The sequence below is a fragment of the Lagenorhynchus albirostris genome, chromosome 2 (assembly GCF_949774975.1).
Source record: "Lagenorhynchus albirostris chromosome 2, mLagAlb1.1, whole genome shotgun sequence".
NCBI lineage: Eukaryota > Metazoa > Chordata > Mammalia > Artiodactyla > Delphinidae > Lagenorhynchus > Lagenorhynchus albirostris.
Genome location: NC_083096.1, coordinates 61798224 through 61819841, shown reverse-complemented (window position 1 = coordinate 61819841; position 21618 = coordinate 61798224). Strand labels below are relative to the sequence as shown.

The following is a 21618-nucleotide window of genomic DNA, read 5'->3' as shown; positions in this document are numbered from 1 at the left end:
TTAGCATTTGCTCAGAATTCACTTGGAATAGTGTTGCTGCTGTCATCTACTGCTGCGTAACAAATGACCCCAAAACGTAATGACTTAAGACTATAATTTTATTTTGCTCCCCTTTTTATAGGTAGGAATTTGGACAGGACGGGGCAGCTTGTCTGTGTTTCACGTAGTGTCAGCTGGAGGGGCCCAAGGGGTGAAGGATGACACTCTAAGAGGCTCACCCGCATGGCTGACTGTTGGCTGGGAGCTTGGCAGGGAGTGTTGACCAACAGCCTTTCCAGCTTGGTGGCCTTGGGTGGTTGGTGTCGTCTGACTTCTAATATGGCAGCTTAGGGCTTCTGAAGAGAGCACTGAGAGCCAGAAGCAGGGAGCTGCCCTTAAGGCTCAGGTTCAGACACTGGCTGTGTCACTCCCATCATATTCTGTTGTGTGAGAGCAGTCACAGAGACCACTCAGATTCAAGGGAAATGGACATAGACTACTATTCGAGGAGTGTCAAAGATGTGGGGCTACCATAAGAAAAAATTCCTAATTGCCAATATAGGCCTCCGAGATTGTATACATCTTTGCCTCAGAAGGGCAGAGAGTGAGCATGGACAGAACATAGCCAGGACCCTGGATTTGCTCCTGGGTTTGCTACTGGCAGCCTGGTAAGATGATGAACCAGTAGCAAATACTTGATAAATACTGTTGTGTTGTAATTAGTGTACCTGCCACATTCCCTTAAATGTGGTACTGTACTGAGGACAAATTCAGTCAGTGAATCAGAACGTATCTATTAAACAGACATTAAGCTAGGTTCTGGGAACCCAACAGCTCACAAAATACCCTAAAAGTCCTAAGACTATTTTGCCACAGATGTGGTTTAATGAGTCTAATAAAGAAGGTGTGGTCTCTGTCTCATAGAGGGTATAGTCTTGCATAGGAAACAGAATTTATCAAATTATTTCATAAACAAATGTAAAGTTACATCGAATAGAAGTGCCATAAAGGAAAGGTGTATGGGGCTTTCCTGGTGGCGCAGTGGTTGGGAGTCCGCCTGCCGATGCAGGGAACGCGGGTTCGTGCCCCGGTCCGGGAAGATCCCACATGCCGCGGAGCGGCTGGGCCCGTGAGCCATGGACGCTGAGCCTGTGCGTCCGGAGCCTGTGCTGCGCAACGGGAGAGGCCACAGCAGTGAGAGGCCCGCGTACCACAAAAAAAAAAAAAAAAAGGAAAGGTGTATGGTGCAATGAGAGGTGGAGATCAGGGAAGACTTCCCTAAAGAAATGATGATTGAACTAAGATCTGAATGATCGGTGAGGCAGAGGAGGACTGACCATCCAGGCAGCGGAAATGGACTTCTGCAAAGTGCCTGGGCAAAAGGAAACTTGGTGGGGATGGGAAGCCGAAGAAGACCAGTATACTGGAAAGGAGTGAGCCCGAGGGAAGCCAGTGCAAGCTGAGGCTGGAGAGTAGAAAGGGGCCAGAGACTGCAGGGCCTTGGAGACCATCAAGTTTGATCCCCAAGGTGATATGTGGACACATTGCCTGGTACCTAGAATTCTGTCCATTCATCCAGCCATCTATCTGTTCATCCATATACCCATCTGTCCACTCACATTTCACTCAGTCATCAAAACCTGCCTGGTTACTCACCTTCCATATGCTGGAGGTACAGGGATAAATAAGACTACCTAAGCTGTACCTTTATAGAACTTGTGTACACCCCAACCAGGTGTTCTATTCTTTATTACCTTTACCAAGCAACCAGACCTCTAAAAAGCTCTCTAGTTTTAGTATCCAAGGATATTATCTCACAAACCTCACCCTTAATTCACCCTCACTCCCCGGTCATGCTTTTGAAAATGCATCTTCTGGTCACAAGGAGTACTTGGGCTAGATCGGGAATGATCTGACACAACTGCTCTTGGAAATCCCTCAGGAACTACCAATGATGATACAACATTGTGCTGACCTGCCTGGGCAGGTCTAGCCACGTCCTGGTTAGAGTCATAGGCTACTCCTTTTTTCTGTCAAAGACATTTCTTTTTTCATAGCCTTGCTGGCTCTGATCACATCATTTTCCCAAGGGGCAAATCTGATGTGGATGCCTACTACAAGGGAATTTTTCTGCTAATCAATTCAACTAAACTTATCGAATTCCAAGTCAGCTCCATTCAGTTCAGCTGGACTCAACTCAACTCAACCCAATCCATCCATCCACCCATCTATGCTTCCAACAAGTATTCTTTAAGTACTTTTCTGTTAAAGTCTATGTTGGGCCTGGGGATCCAGCTGGGGTTTCTTCCACCAACCAACTCACCTCCCCTTTCCAATCGAAATGGTATCAGTGTATTGTGTGGAGAGAAGACTGGACTCAGACAGCACTGCTCTATTTTTGCAACTTAGCCCTGCCACTTATTTACTGCCTCAGGCAATTTCGTTAACCTCTCTGAGCCACAGTTTCCTCACCTTAAAGCAGGAATAATAATACCTCCTTTATGGGAGTTTTGTCAGGATTAAATTTATAAAGGGCACTCAAAAATCGTATCCAGGGATTTCCCTGGCGGTCCAGTGGTTAAGACTTTGCCTTCCAATGCAGGGGATGTGGGTTTGATCCGTAGTCGGGGCGCTAAGACCCCACATGCCTTGTGGCCAAAAAGCCAGAACATAAAACAGAAGTAATATTGTGACAAATTCAATAAAGACTTTAAAAATGGTCCACATAAAAAAAAACCTTTTAAAAAAATGGTATCCTGGACTTCCCTGGTGGCACAGTGGTTAAGCATCCACCTGTCAATGCAGGGGACATGGATTTGAGCCCTGGTCCGGGAAGATCCCACATGCCGCGGAGCAGCTAAGCCCGTGAGCCACAACTACTGAAGCCCGTGCGCCTAGAGCCCGTGCTCTGCAACAAGAGAAGCCACCGCAATGAGAAGCCCGCGCACCACAACGAAGAGCAGCCTCTGCCCGCCGCAACTGGAGAAAGCCCGCGTGCGGCAACGAAGATCCAACGCAGCCAAAAATAAATAAAATAAATAAATTTATAAGAAAAAAAATGGTATCCATACCCAACACAGTGGAAGAACACAGACCAAGGAACATCACTGGGAAATTTCTAAACACTGCAAACCAAAGAAGATCCTACAGGTTTCCACAGAGATAAAATAGGTCAATTACAAGGGTCAGGAAACACATTGACTTACGACTTTTAAAAGCAAAACGATAATGGACAAGTTTCTAGTTCTGGGTAAGATGGCAAACACACCCTCCACCTTGACTCTCGCATGGATTGCCCTTATAAAATCTGGACAGAAGGCTACAGCAGCTGTTTGAGGACTCTGAAAAGTAAATGGTTTCAGGCAGATTGAGGAAGAAAACCAGCATCCAAACTGCTACCAAATCAGCAGTGTGTGTGTCATGTTTTCCTCTGGAATACACAATCTTGACTCAAGGCAATGTGACAATGATGGCAGCAATAGCGTGAGCTGCCTAAGAAATGAAATATTATTCAGCAATAAGAAGGAACAAATTATTATTGTATAATTTTATATTTTATTATTATAAAATATAAAATTATTATTTAATTTATTAAATAATAATCTATTAATAAAATGATTATAAATTTATAAAATTATGATTATATTTATAATTTTATATTTTATTATAAAATATAAAATTATTATTTAATTTATTAAATAATAATCTATTAATAAAATGATTATAAATTTATAAAATTATGATTATATTTATAATTTTATATTTTATTATTTTATAATTATGAAATATTATTCAGCAATAAGAACATGCAATAGAAGAGATGACTCTTAGATGCATTTTGCTAAGTGAAATAAGCCAGATCCAAAAGACTACTGTATTATTTCATTTATTTAACCTTCTGGAAAAGGCCATACTATAGGGAAAGAAAACAGATCAGTGATTGCTAGGGGATGAGGTGCAGGGAAGTTTTGACTATAAAACGAATGGGGCATGATGGAATTGTTTGGAGAAAAAAAAAAGTATCCATTAAGTCCTCTCGCCTTTTTTTAATCCTCTCTGGACATAAAGGAAAGACTAAGCAAAAAAGACCCAAAGCTCACCACAACCCCTGGAAAAGAGGAGAACCCACTGGGGAGGAGGGCACCCACCACTGTAGTATGGTCCTAACCCTTGGTTTTGCCCTTGATTCACCATGATCCTCAAAGATCCCTTTGGACACCTCTGCTGAATTCTTTCCGGGAAATTGACATTTACCTAAATTACTCTATTGCATCCCTGGGCTTAGGCTGATCCTGGAGTTCTTGTGTTCAAAATCAGGACTGTGCAGTTGAGCGCATCTTTATGTTTCCCTCGGTGCTGTGTCAGCCCTTCATCATCATCAGCCCATGCCCTTTAAGCAGGGAGAAGATACGGGGCATGGAAGGAATGGTGGCAGCCTACCCAGTCCACCAATCCAGCAGGACCCTGCTGGAAGCCCAGTTAGGGACATCCTACAGTATTGATAACAGAGGAGCAGGACAAGAAAAGAAAAGGGAGCAGCAGTACATCCAAGGGTAGGAACACACAAAGAAAGTGAAGCCACATCAGCGTGAGTTCTCCCCAATCTCTTCCCTCCACAACCCAGGCTACCACGTCATTAAACATCAAGGTTACAACTCTGGTCTAAAAATAACTAGGCGACTAAGCCATAGCATACCCAGTGCTCTGCATTCTTAGGTTCCCTAAACTTAGGAAGGCATTCCCTTTATCTCATTGTTTTCCACTCGTGGCTATAATCAGACCTAGGTTCTTATCTGAAAAGATTGCCTCCCATTCAGATGCTGCCCAGAGTCATCTCACGTGAATATCCTCCTCTTTTAGGTACTCAATGGTCTCAGATGCAGAAACAGAAAGCATTTTCATGGAGCCCATTCACCTCTCCTCAGCTGTTGCAGCTAAACAGATCATCAATGAAGGTGATGCCATCGGATGGGTGGGAGGAGGGAGAGTCCAAGGGTCATCTGGAGACTCTCGGAGGGGGGCCGTTGGAAGGTGTCAATGTGCTTCTCACACGCTTCCCATCACATTAAGAGGAGCGGACCCAAAGAAGGCAGTTCCTCCAAGCCCTCCTCATCAACATTCATGGGACAGAAGTGGAAATTATTATGCCTCAGTGTGCACAGTTCTCTAGGCAACAGACTGGGAGGCAGCTCCAATCTGCCCCTAGGGCCCCTCATTCGGTTTTTCAGTTAACCTCAGGGGCCCTGCGATGGCTTATGCCAGAGGTGCAGACCTGAGAGCCTAAGAAATGGCATCCAGAGAGTTCTGTTCAGAGGGATGTCTAGATTTAAACCTGCATTTCCACTAGTGCTTAAAGATGGTTGTTAAACTGAAATATGAGTGGGGAGGAGGTAAGGAAAGGTGGGGTGGCAAAAGATGTTAATATTTACACAAAAATATTTAGAGCAGAAAACGTACTACATTTCATTCAAGGATACTCATTCCAATTGGATGGATTTTTTTTTTTCCTAATCAATGTTGGGCAAATAATCTTTCACAGTTTCGTTCCTCTCCTTTCTCCTCCTCCCTTTGCACTTGGTGTCTCTCTCACTCCGGATGGGTGGGGTGAGATAAGGCAGTCCTGTTAATTACACAGGGCCCACCTGGCCTTTGGGCTTAATCTGACATCCACAGCTGGTGGCGGTGATCACTTCCCTAGTGATGAGAACCAAACATGCTACTCCTCCATGTAGCCCCAGGTCTTGCTTAGTCCCTAGGCCCTTTGTGTCCCCACCAGGGTCCCTGAGGACATCTGGATCTCCTGAGCAGTGAGATATTTTACAGATGTTGCTTGTTGATCTGGGAACCCTAGGAGGCCCCATCTCCTCAAGTAACTACTTTTTTCTGTTTTCTTTTATCACCCTACCTGGGGTCACTGTTACCTTGCTCCAAGTCAGGCCAAGGTGTCTTGATCCCAGTCTAGTTCTTTCTAAATTGCTCCCAGCACCACCCTAACTCTGGAAGTTCTTTTTCCCTCCTGTGTGTTGGGAATTTCCCTAACCTTCCATCTTGCAACACCCTTGCGTTGTGCTTCACTCTCTGGACAACTCTCCAGGCTTTGGCTCTTGATAAGTAAAAGTCCAGGTTTAGGGGTTGTGAGAAAACCATGTCCTCTCTCTGAAAGCTTCACTTTCAGGTCTATGGGATGCTAGGGACTTTCAGCATTTATACTGTGACCTGAAGCTGAGCAATGCCCTTTTTTTTTAACCCTAAGCCTTTCTAGGCATTAAGCCTAAGTTTCATTAGTCCGAGTGGCTGAAGGATGGTGGGGGAAGAAAAAAAGAATAAATTACAGAAAAAAGGAAAATGTACCAAGTGATACTTCAAAACATTGCCCTACTCAGTAGTGATTAGAGGGGTAACAATGGATGTCGAAGAACCCTCCAATTTCAGGAAAGTCTGCATACGCCACACATCTGACAGAGTGCAAAGGAGAAATGTCTGGGCTTTACTCTCTTCTGAAGAAGCCTCAGCGAATAGAAATAAATGGGAGGGATTGATGCGGCTGAAGCGTGGAGCAGAGACCTAGGGAAAGTAGGAGCTCCCAGTGGGGATAAGGGGCTGGGACATTTGTTTTTCAATTGGAAGGGGAAGAAATCAAAACAATAACCTGCTATATAAATAGCCGAGGAAGACATTGCTGTATATTTTAATGAGGCAGTGGGGAGTTGTTTTTTTTTTTTTTTCCATGTAGTAGAGGAAAGATATCTAAGTAGGGGAGGGAAAGAGAGGGGTTTTTACATTTGCCATGTAAGACCCCAGGAGAGCCAAGAGTGGTGGAGAAAATAGGAACGCTTCATCTATTTTTAAGCAAAATAGAGCACTGGGATTGCAGAGGTTTTCTTCTTCCTGCTTTTGAAACGGATATCAAAGAACATTTAGAGCTGAGACCTGTGCAGGGATGTGGGTGCACATCAGGTGGTTTAGACGAGGGTGGAGAGGAGAGGGAAGCTTTAGGGAAATGAAGTTGCCAGCCCTGGGCAGAACCCAGGACTCCTGGATCCGCAGCCTTGAGCAGCACGGCTTACAGACACCTGCTCATTCTGTGAAGGGCGGGGCCACGTCTATTGCCAAACGTGGCTGCACTCTTCACCCACGAGGGAAGGAGGTGATGCCAGCAAGAGGGTATGGCCAGCACAGAGGACACTCCTTTCCTACTTACCTTCTTTTCCCCTCTCTCTACTCAGTATTTTTGGGCTACAAAGTGAAAGGAAAGGTTTTGCTCTCTTGTATACCTTCTTAGAGAAAGGAAAGCTCTTACCTTCTTCCAAATTTGATAATTTGGGAGCAAATACATTAGGAGGAGAAGATAAAGTTTCACTCGAGAGGCAGGTGAATAGAATTTGAATTCATTCGAAATTTGAGCTTTTCTGGGCTGTTGTCAGAAAGGCCCCGAGTGATGTTTTGTGACTGGCATCAGAGCTCCTAGGAAACTGTTGCCACCTGTCAGAGAGCTGGGAGGCTGAGGACCACAGGCGCCCACACTTTAGTGGGGGAAACAGACAATAAATTAAATAAGTAAATTAAAGGTGTATTAGAAGGTGACCTAGCATAAGTGACTGCTGAAAGTTTCACTTTTCCCAGAGTTATTTGCCTTCCATGTGTAAAGGAGTCAAACTAATCGAATGAATTATGTTACTAAAGAACGCCATGTATTCATTTGGTAAATGCTTCGAAGCATCTAATTTGTGTGGGTCACTGTGGGATTTACAAGTATAAATTGGGCATACACCGGCTACTTAAGGACCTCGGTCTAAGAAATTATCAGCCAGCTTTAGAGAAATATGGGAGGAAATGATGGAAACTGATGTCCCTTCTCCCACCCCAGTACACCTATGCTGCTGACCCTGACCACAAGTGTCCAGGCCAATGCAGGCTCCTCCTGGGTCCCCATTAAGTCCTTCCTGGCAGATCAGATCCTGCTGGATCTGAAATGAATTCAGCCCATATGCAGAGTCCTGGCCGCAAATGGGCCAAGAGTGGGTTCTCCCAAGGAGCAGGGAAGGCCCTGGTGTTCCTCCTCTTTGATGAGAATACTTCCTTGTCCTCCTAGAACTCAAGCCGCGGGGGGTCAAAGCTGAGACAAAGGGTCCAGGCATGCTGGAGTCTGCCGAGCAGCTGCTTGTGGAGGACCTGTACAACCGTGTCAGGGAAAAGATGGATGACACCAGCCTGTACAACACTCCCTGCATCCTGGACCTACAGCGGGCCTTGGCCCAAGACCGCCAAGAGGCTCCCTGGAATGAGGTGGATGAGGTCTGGCCCAACGTCTTTATAGCAGAGAAGTGAGTCTGATGTCTGGGGGGGACCATGATCCTTTGTCCTACCACTCTGGGTAGTGCCTGAGATGAAGGTCCCCCAACTTTGACCAAAGGCTCAATAGCTCCCTCCAGCAAATTGATGCTGCCTGACTACTTTCCCAGCCCTGAACTTGGAGAATGGCCCCACCCACCCACCTGCACACGGAGATCCCTGGGCAAAAATGCTGGCATGACTGCTTAACCTCCAACCTTCTGCCAGGGCTCTCTATCATAGCCTGGCCCCTCCAGGTGCCTTTTCTGGGCCTCCCTTCCTGCCCAGAGCCTTGCCAACACACGCTTCCCTATCACCATCATCCCATGACATCCATAACAACCACATAATGGGACATTTGGAGCCATTGACAATATTGATTTTATATATATTTACCAACTTATGAAAGTGTCCACAATATATTGAGAGGATAAAGAAGTTATAAAACAAATACATATAATATGATGCTAACTGAGTAATATATACAGTATGTGTGTATGTCTGTGTGTGTATGTGCTTTTTACATTGACAACAAATTGGAAACAAATGTGATAAAAAGTTTATAGTACTTCTCTCTAGGAGGTGGTTCTGTAAGTGATTTCCATTTTCTTCTTTGGGTTTCTTTTGAATTGTACAGATTTCCTACAGTAAACATGTGTTGTTTTTATAATAAGAAAAAAATGTTATTCTTCAAAAGTTTATCAGTGGTTTCCAGAACAAAACCCAAAACAGCTCACTCACATCCTGGTGCTTTTGTTGTGGTCTTGCCGGTGCATAATTGGTAGCCATAGGCTGGTTTGTGAAATTCGTTTTGCTGATCTATCGGCTACTTAATAAGATCTTTTCCCAGTGTAATTACCCATATACCTAGATGCAAGGGAGGGAATCTGGGGTCCCCAGGGAAGGCAGTAGGGAAAATAGCTTTGGACATTGGGTCTTGTACTCCACTGTGGTGTAATTGGTTGCCCGGGACCTGATTCCCAGAGCTGAGCACCAAGTCCTGAGTGATCCCTAATTAGCTCTGTAGATGCAGAAACATTCACATTGTGATCAACAGGGACCCTGGGCATCTCCAGATATCACCAGCTAAAGGCTTCTGCTCCTTATTGGGCAACTGTCATCAGGGCCTCTTTAAACTAAGCTCTATTTATTCCGCTGCAGTAAAAAGAGCTCTGGGGGCTTCCCTGGTGGCGCAGTGGTTGAGAGTCCGCCTGCCGATGCAGGGGACGCGGGTTCGAGCCCCGGTCCGGGAAGATCCCACATGCTGCTGAGCGGCTGGGCCCGTGAGCCATGGCCGCTGAGCCTGCGCGTCCGGAGCCTGTGCTCCACAATGGGAGAGGCCACAACAGTGAGAGTCCCACGTACCAAAAAAAAAAAAAAAAAAAGCTCTGAACTAGAAACCCTGAACCCCAGTTCTTATTCAGAGTCTTTTTCTTTGAACAAGTCATAAAAGCTATCTGATTCATTTTTACAATCTTCAAATGGGAAGGGGATATATGGATACATATAGCTGATTCACTTCACTGTACAGCAGAAACTAACACAACATTGTTAAGCGACTATACCCCAATTTATAAAAATGGGGGGGAATAATAATACCTATAAAACAAAAAGAATAGTTGTGCTGTCTACCTCTTAAGTTTATTATTAGGATAAAATAAACTAATGCATATGAAAGCACTTTGAAAAATATAGCATGCCATATCAGTGTGAAGCACACATTTTATTATTATTTTTGCCTGCCACTTCTGTGTCTTGATAACTGTGCATCCCAAAGGCATGGAATTTTAGCCTAGAGGTCTCTGGGCCAATCAAAGCTTTCCTTACACATCAGTCTTGTTCTCTTCTTTCTCCTGTCCTCCCTTGCCCAGCTCCCCGTCCCTTCTCTCTCTCGCCACAGCTAAGTCACCGGTCCCTTTTTAAAATAATATTTCCAGTGAGCCCCAGACACATGGGTGAGCAGAGAAGGAGGTATTCACCCAGCTGTGGCCCTCCTGACCTGGCTGAAGCAGGCTTCCAATCTCAGTGGTAAGGCACCTTTCTAGTTCTGACTCTGGCAAAAAATGCCTCTGCCTTTTTCCGTTCAGGAGCGTGGCTGTGAACAAGGGGAGGCTGAAGAGGCTGGGAATTACCCACATCCTGAATGCTGCTCATGGCACCGGCGTCTACACTGGGCCTGAATTCTACACTGGCCTGGAGATCCAGTACCTGGGTGTGGAGGTCGATGACTTCCCTGAGGTGAACATCTCGCAGCATTTCCGGAAGGCAGCCGAGTTCCTGGATGAAGCCCTGCTGACCTATAGAGGTGAGGCGGTCTGTCTGCTCCAGGCTGCTGGAATTCCACAGGGGGAGGAAGGACAAAAGGAATGTTATGAAAACCTCCAGGTTATCTGCTGTCTGGAGGTCATCTGTCTTGAGACAGTTGTTGTCTCATTCTAGGACAAGGGGAAAGGAATGGACCATCATTCATCCAATAAGTAATTATTAAGGGCCCAACATGTGCCAGGTGCTATTCCAGGCATTGTGGTGAAAGATACAGATAAAGCTTCTGGCCTTTGATACTTACATTGTAGTGAAGGCAGAAAAAATTAGAAAGAAAAGAGAAAGAAAAAGAAAAATGTCAGATGCTGATCAGCGTGAGGCAGAGATGAGAACTGGAATGATACGTTGGAGTGTCTGGCTAGCTCCCTCAGGTAGATAGCTAGCGGGAAGCAGCCGCAAAGCACAGGGAGATCAGCTCGGGGCTTTGTGACCGCCTGGAGGGGTGGGATAGGGAGGCTGGGAGGGAGGGAGATGCAAGAGGGAGGAGATATGGGAACATATGCATATGTATAACGGATTCACTTTGTTATACAGCAGAAACTAACACACCACTGTAAAGCAATTATACTCCAATAAAGATGTAAATAAATAAACAGAAGGAAAAAAAAGAGTGGTTGAGAAGGACTCTCGGAGAAGGGGGCATTTAAGCTGAGTGATAAGAACGAACTAGCCATAGAAAAATTGGAAGAAGAACATTCCTGGCCAAGGGACATGCCAGTGCAAAATTCCTAAGGTGGAATAAGCTTGGTGTATTCAGGAATCACAAGGCGAGTGTGGGTTAGCCTGGTAGATAAGGGTGGCAGGGGTCCATCGTGCAGGAAGTTGAGGACCAAGGTAAGGGAGTTGAAAGGCACCTTGATCTGATCTGCATTATGGAAAACTCACTCCCTGGGCTTTGAAGACAAGACCGGGTGGGAGGGGAGGGGAGAGTGGGAGTGAGGAGAGCAGTGCTGAGGCTGTCACTGTAGTCTAAGTGGGATGATAGGAGACTATCTAGAGAGTTGATGGGACGTCCATCTCAATGAGGATCTCAATGAGGAGAGGCTGAAACCAATGCAGTGAGAGCGGGTGGGAGTTCAGGATCTGGTGCCCAAAAACCCATGCTTCAGTCCAGGATTTGCTCTGTTCTCTCTATACAAGGAACCGCCGTTTCCTTATCTATAGAACAAATAGATCTAATTTTCCTAAAATTGCTGTGAGGATTAAAATTGTAAAAATGCATATAAGGGCTTACTTCGCATAGAACTGGGTAAATAATAAATGTTTAAAAAGTTACAGGGCTTCCCTGGTGGCACAGTGGTTGAGAGTCCGCCTGCTGATGCAGGGGACACGGGTTCGTGCCCCGGTCCGGGAGGATCCCACATGGTGCGGAGCGGCTGGGTCCGTGAGCCATGGCCGCTGAGCCTGCGCGTCCGGAGCCTGTGCTCCGCAACGGGAGAGGCCACAGCAGTGAGAGGCCCGCGTACCGCAAAAAAAGTTACAGCCGTTACTATAATGAATGTTATTAACTATTCCTGCGAAGGACATTTCCTATCATCACCAATGGCCAGGAAGGGTAATTTTTAATGGATACATATATATAGAGAGAGAGAGAAAAAAAAAAAAGAGGGAGAGAGAGAGACAGAGAGGGGAAATATTTTTATATATGTATACATTTTTATTAAATTATAATTTATAAATGTTATGTATATAATAATCATATCTCTATATAAAATGATTTTCTCCCCTTTTCAATGCTTAAAAAACCTACTTTTAAGAACGTATTTCTTCTGACAAAAGTGGACTTGGGTGTGTCTGCCAAGGGTCTGTGGGAGACGGGATTTCTTCCGCTGCTTTTCCGGGTGCTGACGGCCACTTCTCGGCCGAACGAGGGAAGCCATAGCCGCGGCAACCGGCCGGCGGGGCTCGAGCAGCATCCCGGGCGAATGAGGCGGCTCGCAGAGCCGAAACGCATCCCCAGAAGCGGGTGAAGCTGCCCGGAGGGTGGCGGCGTGGCAGGGAGGCGGCGGGCTGGGCGTCCAAGAGCTGCGAGGCCGGAGCAGGCAAGTGTCCTGTCTCGCGGAGAGGGAGACGGCAGCACTCCCTCCAGGGCAGGTTCTCCCCGCGACCCAAAGCGGTGCCGCAGGGCCTGCGGGCGAGCGCAGCAGCTCTGCCGGGTCGATCGGGTGGTCCCCATCACCTGCCCGGCCGGTGCGTCCTGCAGACCATCTCCTCTCCCCTTGGTGCTATCAGCTGCCTTCAGGCTCACCCTCCCTAGTCTCCGCACCCCTGCGAGGCAGGGAAAGGACGGCATATCCTTTACAGTGGTTGTAGCCTTTGTGGGCACTTCCTACCCCGGGGCAGACAGCTGTCACCATCTCTGGAATTAATCTCCTGAGCCTTAGTTTCTGTGGTTTTTCTCCACTCTAGGACGCTTCCGAGTCAGTTCTTAACAAGGAAGAAGGCAAAACATACCCCTGGCTCTGAGCATTTTACATAATAATCACAATGACCCCTTGAGAAGGCATTTACATTTTGCAAATTGGGAAATCCCGCTCATCAGGTTAAGTGATGGCCACCATGAAATAATTAAGATTCCTTTGATCGGCAGTAAGTAGAAAGCATCTGAAACTACTTAACAAAATGCAACAAAAGCATTAATTACAGCAATACAAGGAGAAATCCAAAGACAGGAAGGTGGCCCCAGGATGGTCTGGAACAAGGACTGGACAGCCTCAGGACTCTTGGTTCCATCACTGCTTTCTACCTCAGAGAGCATGGCCCACCACAGGCCTGACAATAACCGCTAACTTCCTGCCTCAGTTCCATTTCCACGTTCCCTGGAGAGAAAATTTGTGTGTCAGATTCTGGTCCTTTGTCTACCCTAAATTCTATCCACAGTGGCAAGGGGGGTGGCTTCTGGGCAAGTACTTCTCATTTTCCTGGGGTGCAGAGAGGGGGAAAGTTCTGAGGAAAAGCAGAATTATGAATTGGGAGGATACAAAACAAATGCCTGCCATATAAAGGCATACTGAGAGTGTGAGAGAACTGGAACCCAGCCTTACTCAAGTCCAGGGCTCTCTCCACTAGCTGTACTCTTCAAATCTTTAAGCACAGACCACCCCCCCCACGTCCCTCCCCCCCGCCCCCCGCCATCAGCCCTGCTGCTAATCAAGATGGCAACTGCAAATTAGAAAAAAGACCACCTTCCTCAAGCCATTTTACTGCTGGGGAGTTTTCATCATAACCAAACAAATCAACTTTGACTTCAAAGTTAAAGGCGTTCCCTCGAGTTGTGTCAAGCATAAGCTATACATTAGGGTGGCCTTGTGCCTAACAGAGAAAATAAAAAAATCCTTTCGTTGCTCTGGGTGCATTGGGTGGGGCCCCAAGTCTGACCCACCCAGCTCTCCCCTGTCCCTCAGGCTGCCCCTGACATTCTTCAGAGGAATCCCAGGTGTAAGGAACATAGCACAGAAAAGCATGGCACCCCAACCTGGCCTCCACCAGACTGAGTCTAATTGTATTTGATGCCCTTATGAGGAAGCCTAGCTGCCTGTGTCCTGAAGTGTCCTGAAGTGAGCTGGCCTAGTAACCACCTCCAGAAGTAGTGAATGAGACCTTGGTACTAATTGTAGTAAATTGTGACCTGGTCGGCCAGTTAAAAGGGGATCCTTGCTGAGGGACAGCTGAGCCCTGAGCTGGAGGAGGGAGGGGATAAGACATTGAATCTGTAGATGCTCTTTTAGTGGCTTTGATTCTGCTTGCTTACCTCCCCCTAGTGGCTGCTGGCCCTTGGCATTAAGGCCTTTCAGCATTATTGGACCTCAGGGCCCTCAAGTCTTGCCTTGGTCTCTGGCCTTCTATGTGACAAAGACATGGTCTTAACTGGTACTAAGATATAATAATAGAAGTCACCCCCAGCCCATATTGTAAAATAGGACTCTTAACTGATTTAACAAATATCCCCGAAGACTGTTGACAAATAGATTGATGACAGCCTGGAGGGAGATCTCTAGCGGTCCCAGTGTGCATTTTAAACAGTCATAGAATGAAGGCATGTTTGTCATGTTTGTGAAGGATGCAAAGCAGAGGGGGAGGCTGGGGAATAACTGATCTATTGAATGGTAGAATTGAGACTGGCAAAAGCTTCTGTTAGCCTATAAGAACAGGCTATAACTACCAAAAACATCAATAGGAATTTGTAGGGTTATCTTTATGTTTTAAGAATGCTGCAAGATAAGAGAGACATGGTTTGATAGCAGTTTTTTTAGAAGGCTTTATAGGTTTCAATTGATAAAAAAGATAATTTGAGTTCACTGTGTGATATATCCACCCACATTGCAAGCTCAGATGGCATCAGTGAAGACCCAGTGCCCAGAAAAAGAGTGGCAAGGGGCCCACTCTACTCTGTATGGGTCAGTCCAAACCTGAAATATCTTGCTCCGTACTGACACAGCTTCCTTAGGAATAAAACTGATAAATTCAAGTTTGACCTAAAGAGAGTGGCAAGTATAGTAATGGAACATGAAAAAATGTTTAACTAATGATTGAAAGACCTAGAATAGCGAGGAAAAGAAAAAAGAAAAAGAAAAAAAAAACTCTAGTGAAGAATATGATCGTGATTTTCTTAAAGATTTTTGTATTGCGATTCCCTGGTGGCGCAGCGGTTGAGAGTCCGCCTGCCGATGCAGGGGACACGGGTTCGTGCCCTGGTCTGGGAGGATCCCACATGCCGTGGAGCGGCTGGGCCCGTGAGCCATGGCCACTGAGCCTGCGCGTCCGGAGCCTGTGCTCCGCAACGGGAGAGGCCACAGCAGTGAGAGGCCCGCGTACCGCAAAAAAAAAAAAAAGATTTTTGTATTAAAGATCTGATTCATACAGATATATTTATTATTTACCTTTGTATGTCAAAGCAGGAACACTGGGTGCCTGTTACAGAAAGTTATCCTTTGCCCTAACATGTGAAAGAATTTTCAAAAAATTAGAATGACATAAATATGGAATGAGAGGGGTGTGTGTGTGTGTGTCTGTCTGTCTATCTGTCTAAGATACTGAGCTCTCTGTCCCTGGAAGCATCTGGCAGAGTCTGGATGATGGGTTATCCAGCATCAAGGAAGTTGTCAAAGGAATTCTCAAGGGACTTGTGGTCCTTTCCAGCACTGAGATTCTACTTCTCTATGATTCATTCATCCTAGGCTCATTCCTTTTCTTCTCTATTCTTTTATTTTTCCTCCTTCTGATGCTCAGTCTGGTGGAGAGAAAGTGCACTCCAGTGTTTCAAGAATGGGGACAGTGGTTAGTTCCTTTTTTCCCCACCCACTCCCCACTCCCTGCTGTGTTCAGAAAATGTGGAAAATGTTTCCTCAAGCACAGGGCAGTGTCAGTGCTCTGTGTGACATCTGTAATATGGGGACAATGATTCCTGTGCCTCATGGGACTTAAGCATGGATGAATATGAGATGCCAAGGAAACATATTAAATCCAGCACATCAAAACAGCTCTTAAAAAAAATACAAGTGCCGTTACATCACTATCTCTTGTGTTTTCTTCTCAGGGAAAGTCCTGGTCAGCAGTGAAATGGGCATCAGCCGCTCAGCAGTGCTGGTGGTCGCCTACCTGATGATCTTCCACAATATGACCATCCTGGAGGCCTTGATGACCGTGCGCAAGAAGCGGGCCATCTACCCCAACGACGGCTTCCTGAAGCAGCTCCGGGAGCTCAATGAGAAGCTGATGGAGGAGAGAGAAGAGGACTTCGGCAGGGAGGGTGGAGAAGAGGAGGCGGAGGAGGGCGAGGACGCAGGGAGCACGGTTGGGGCCAGAGTGCACGCCCTCACCGTGGAAGAGGAGGATGACGCCACCAGTCACCTGAGTAGCTCCTCCTTGGGGGAGGCCAGCCGAGCCTCCAAGCCCCTCACCCTCATCGATGAAGAAGAGGAGGAGAAACTCTACGAGGCGTGGAAGAAGGGGCAGGGTCTCCCCACAGGCAAGGTCCCCCAGGGCAGGGACGACAGGCGCTCAGCCTCCTCCAGCCAGAGTGAGCAGGAGCCCGAGAATGAGGATGTGGAGAGAATCGTCAGGGAGTGGCAGAGCCGAAATGAGAGGTACCAGGCAGAGGGGCACCGGAAGTGGAGTAGGGAGGAGGAAGAGGAGGAGGAGGGTGACGACGGCTCCTTTGTGAGCAGAAGACGGAGGCACGCGACGAGTGAGAGCAGCACCTCCGACAGTGTGAGCAGCCACGACATCCGGGTCCTGAAGCAGCAGCTGGAGATGAGCCTGAACCGAGGCGGGAGACGCCGCTCTGACTCGGTGTCCACGGAGAGCACCTGGGACACGTGGAACCAGAGGCTACTGGAGATTGAGAAGGAGGCTTCGCGGAGGTACCACTCCAGGAGCAAGAGAGAGGAAGGAGACGCCAGCCCGGAGGTGGGGAGCGGGGTGCGGGAGGATGACGAGGAGAGTGTGTCCTCTGAGGCCAGCTCCTTCTATAACTTCTGCCACAGGAACAAGGACAAGCTCACTGCCCTGGAAAGGTGGAAGATCAAGAGAATCCAATTTGGATTTCACAAGAAAGACTCGGAGGCAGGAGACGGCAGCAGCGAGCAACGTGCAGAGGAGGCCGAGGGGGAGAAGAAGAACCTCTCTGACGTCAACCTATCCGCCTACCAGGCCTGGAAGCTGAAGCACCAGAAGGTGGGCAGTGAGAACAAGGAGGAGGTGCTGGAGCTCAGCAAGGGAGAAGACTCGGCCTTGGCCAAGAAGAGGCAACGGAGGCTGGAGCTGCTGGAGAGGAGCAGGCAGACACTGGAGGAGAGCCAGTCCATGGGAAGCTGGGAGGCAGATAGCTCGGCTGCCAGCGGAAGCATCCCCCTGTCTACATTCTGGTCCGCAGCCCCCTCAGTCAGTGCTGGTGGGGACACAGGGTCGGTGCTCAGTGCCCAAAGCCACAGCTCCCATCCCTGTCAGGCCCTAAGCAATGCAGGGGGGTGCTCGGCCTCCGCCCCCACCACACCTCTACCTAACCTGCCAGTGGGGCCCGGAGACACCATCTCCATTGCCAGCATTCAGAACTGGATTGTCAACGTAGTCAGCGAAACTCTCACCCAGAAGCAAAATGAAGGGCTGCTGTTGTCCCGCTCACCATCTGTTGCAAGCATGAAGGTGGCACCAGCAGCCAGCTGCCTGGGGGGTGACAAAGTCTCCATGCTTAGTGGCCAGAGCAACTCCTCCCTGGGCGGCTGCCTGCTCCCTCAAAGCCAGGCAAGACCCAGCTCCGACACGCAGTCCATGCTGTCCACCCACATCACACGGAGCTCAAGAGCTGAAGGTACTGGGAGCAAAGTGAGGGGGACCAGCAAGCCCATCTGTAGCCTCTTTGCTGACAGTGTTGACCTAAAGGAGCTTGGCCGGAAGGAGAAGGAGATGCAGACAGAGCTGAGGGAGAAGATGTCTGAGTACAAAATGGAGAAGCTGGCCTCTGACAACAGACGCAGCTCCCTTTTCAAGAAGAAGAAGGTCAAGGAAGATGAGGATGATGACGTGGGTGATAGGGATGAGGACACTGACAGTGCCATAGGGAGCTTCCGGTATTCTTCCCGCAGTGATTCCCAGAAACCCGAAACAGACACCTCCTCCTCCCTGGCTGTCTCTGATAGTTATGGAAGTAGCAGCAGAGCTGGCAAAGAGATGGAGAGCAGTATTAATAAGTGGCTCAGTGGCCTCAGGACAGAGGAAAAGTCTCCTCCCCAAAGTGATTGGTCTGGAAGCTCCAGGGGGAAGTGCACCAGATCTTCCCTGCTCCGGGAGACGGAGTCTAAGTCCTCCAGTTACAAGTTCTCCAAATCCCGGTCAGAGGAGCAGGACACCTCCTCCTACCATGAGGCCAATGGCAACTCCGTAAGAAGCACTTCACGGTTCTCTGCTTCCTCCACCAGGGAGGGCAGAGAGATGCACACGTTCTCCAGGTCCATGTTCAGTGAGACCTCAAGCTCCCGAGAGGAAAGCCCAGAGCCCTACTTTTTCCGCCAGACCCCTGAGCCCTCTGAAGGGGAAGAGTCCCCAGAACCACGGCGTCCGAATTGGGCCAGACCCAGGGACTGGGAAGATGTGGAAGAGTCAGCCAAGTCAGATTTTTCTGAATTTGGAGCCAAGAGGAAATTCACCCAGAGCTTCATGAGGTCTGAAGAGGAGGGAGAGAAGGAGAGGACGGAAAAGAGAGAGGAAGGGAGGTTTGCTTCAGGGCGGCGGTCCCAGTATCGGAGAAGCACTGACAGGGAGGAGGAGGAAGAAATGGACGATGAAGCCATCATTGCTGCCTGGAGACGCCGGCAAGAAGAAACCAGGACTAAGCTGCAGAGAAGGAGGGAGGATTAAGCTGGGCAAAGTGGATCTGGGAGAGACTGAGAACACAGGGAGAGGCCATACGGCTTAGCACAGGGCTCAGGGCATACATTGCCACAGCCCATCAAGGGACAAGGTTGTGGAGAGGATCATATGGAGGGGCAGAAGTGAAATGAGAGGTACCAGGCAGAAGGGCACTGGATGTGGTGTAGGGAGGAAGCAGAGAAGGAGGAGAAGAGACATAAATGTAAGGTCCAAATGAGGGACAAGCTGACACCATTTCTGTTGCCCAGTGTCCTCTAAGCTTTGGTGCTTTACTTATATATTTGATTTTGTTCATCACAGACTAGAAAGATGAGCTTGCAAAGGCACTGTAGTTTGTTGGAGACTCCAGCTTACATCCAGGGAGGCTGTGAATACGTGACATGGTTCTATATGTAGAGGTTCTATTATGAGGCCCAGGAAACCTATCCTGTGGCACGTCTCACCTCTCCCAGCAATGCTGAGTTCCGGTTGTTTCTTTTGAATGTTTTGGATCTCCATTAAATTGATATGTTGTCAAATATTTCTTCTTCATTCTGGTCACTTTTAGCTCTTTGGATATTAGCAGAAACCCAATTTAAGAGACAGATGTGTTACCATGAGCCAGCCTCACCTTGTGCTGCAAAAGCTGTGTCTCCAGAAAATACCGTTATCACCTAATTATGAAAAATAATAACCAAGTATTTAGTTTAGGATACAGTGCAGTGGGAAGACACTAGGGGGACCCTTGAGAGTAACAGAGGGAACTCGAGAAAGAGAGAACAGGTGAGAGTGGCAAGCTAAAGGTAGAGAGTCCCTCTGGAATGGCAGGAAAAAAAAGCAAACCATGAGGGAGACAAGAAAAGAAGCCCAGTACAGGGAGATGGCGATGTATCTTTATGAAATCTTGTGGTCATCCTTGCTCTTCATTCCCTGGAGGATCATTGGACAATGCAGTGGGCAGTCAACTTGATCCTTCCCTGCACTCTGGATGGGCTAAGTTGGTGAGATTTCCTTACCTTTTGTTCTCAAGGGTTTCCACCCCTCCAAACACAGGTTGAATTGCCGAAGCAAGAGGCATGTTTTGGGCACCTACCTCAAACACTGATGGACTCATTTCTATAGTTCCTTTCAAGCTGCAGCATCTTGCAGGATTCGAAAACAGGCACATGCCATGCAGGGGTCCAAGACGTCTTGATCAGTCAAAAAAATCTAATTCATGAGACAAAGTTGGAAGGGCAGGAGATAAGGAGGAATCCACCAATGGGATGAATTGTATGTGATCACTAAAACCTTAGTTTCATGGGACATGGAGATGATGCATCCTTTCTATGTGGATTAGTTAACATTACACATTGCAATGAGCACAAAGATACTAAGACAAAAGGAGCAGACTTGAGCTCAAATCCAGACCTGAACATTAGCTGCTGTCCAACTAACTGAATTAATTTGCTCACCTTCCCTCTAACACTTCAGCCTGAAGTTCAGTTGCTGATGGAACTCATCTCCCCTGCATTGGCTGAGGCCTTTAAAAAAAACACTGCTTTAAGTGTTTAAGGCCTTTAAGGCTGAGGCCTTAAAAAAAACACTGCTCAGCCTTTGTCCCATTTGCCCCTTTGCTCATTTTACGTTAGTCAGCCTTAGTCCCTAGTTTCCATGCTCAACAAGTCATTCTCATCATTCAAGATGGCGCTATCCTCATAGGCCCACTGCAAAAAGGCTGGTTGTGGCCCGTTTTATCTTCTGGGTGAGCTCAAGTCTTCCTCTCTCATTTCATCCCTACAGGGAAGTTTCTGATACAGGCACAGACAATCACTTGAGCGTCTATTCTAGAAGGTTGATCTTCTGGAGAGAGGATTGAGAATATCCCTGGGACAACAGCTCTCTTTTTCTTTTCCTGATTTTCCTGAATTATCTTGCAATTTGACCATCAATATTTAGAGAGCCAAGTTCAGGGACCAAATTAACTGACAGGCCAGCTGAGCAGCTGCCCCCAATGCCCATACATAAGGATCCAATTAACACAGCTCTCTACACATGTCTTTTTTTCTAACCTAACTGGAAAATAAATAAATTGATCTCAATCATGTCAAGAAATTTAAAAAAATTCCTAGTCAATCCTAACTAATAGCCCACAGAATGGAAGTTGAACAAACATGTGAAGCATCTTGGTTTGAAGAGTCACCCTGTTGTTCTCCAGACCTGAATTTGAGCCTGGTGGAAACAGACCAAGGAGACCACCTAGTCTGCTTTTACTTGAGCTCATAGGCTAGAAGGGCAACACTTGGTCCACATGGTCCATATGTGGACTAGCTCAAAGAAGGAAACCCAGGAGGGGTCAGGGTCAAGACCTAGAGAAAGGCTTTTGCTTACTGTGTCTCCAAGGATAGCTCCTTCGGGATCCTGTGCTCAGGGAGGTGTCTGCCTGAGAGTTCAGGATTCTGAATTCAGCGTATTCCTGGAGTCCAGACTACATCTTGGTAAACCACATCAGTGGAAATTTTATATGAGTTATAATGAGCTTGAAGGAATATCTGGGATTTGAAGTATTAAGATCCCAACTATGACTTCTGAATTAGACCTAACCTAGCATGATAGGTTGCACTTCAGCCTTCTAGTCTCTGAATGACATTAAAAGGTAGG

General features: G+C 47.3%; 1 protein-coding gene across 1 annotated transcript in view; it reads left to right on the top strand.

Annotated features, from left to right (window-relative positions):
* STYXL2 (serine/threonine/tyrosine interacting like 2) overlaps positions 1-19517 on the top strand; it is a 34654-nt gene extending 15137 nt beyond the window's left edge. The window contains exons 3-6 of the mRNA XM_060133991.1: positions 4840-4934; positions 8072-8303; positions 10398-10615; positions 16169-19517. Of these exons, the coding sequence (XP_059989974.1) occupies positions 4840-4934; positions 8072-8303; positions 10398-10615; positions 16169-18987 (3364 nt within the window). The 3' untranslated portion in view covers positions 18988-19517. The remainder of the gene's footprint in view (positions 1-4839; positions 4935-8071; positions 8304-10397; positions 10616-16168) is intronic.
* The last annotated feature ends 2101 nt before the right edge of the window (positions 19518-21618 follow it).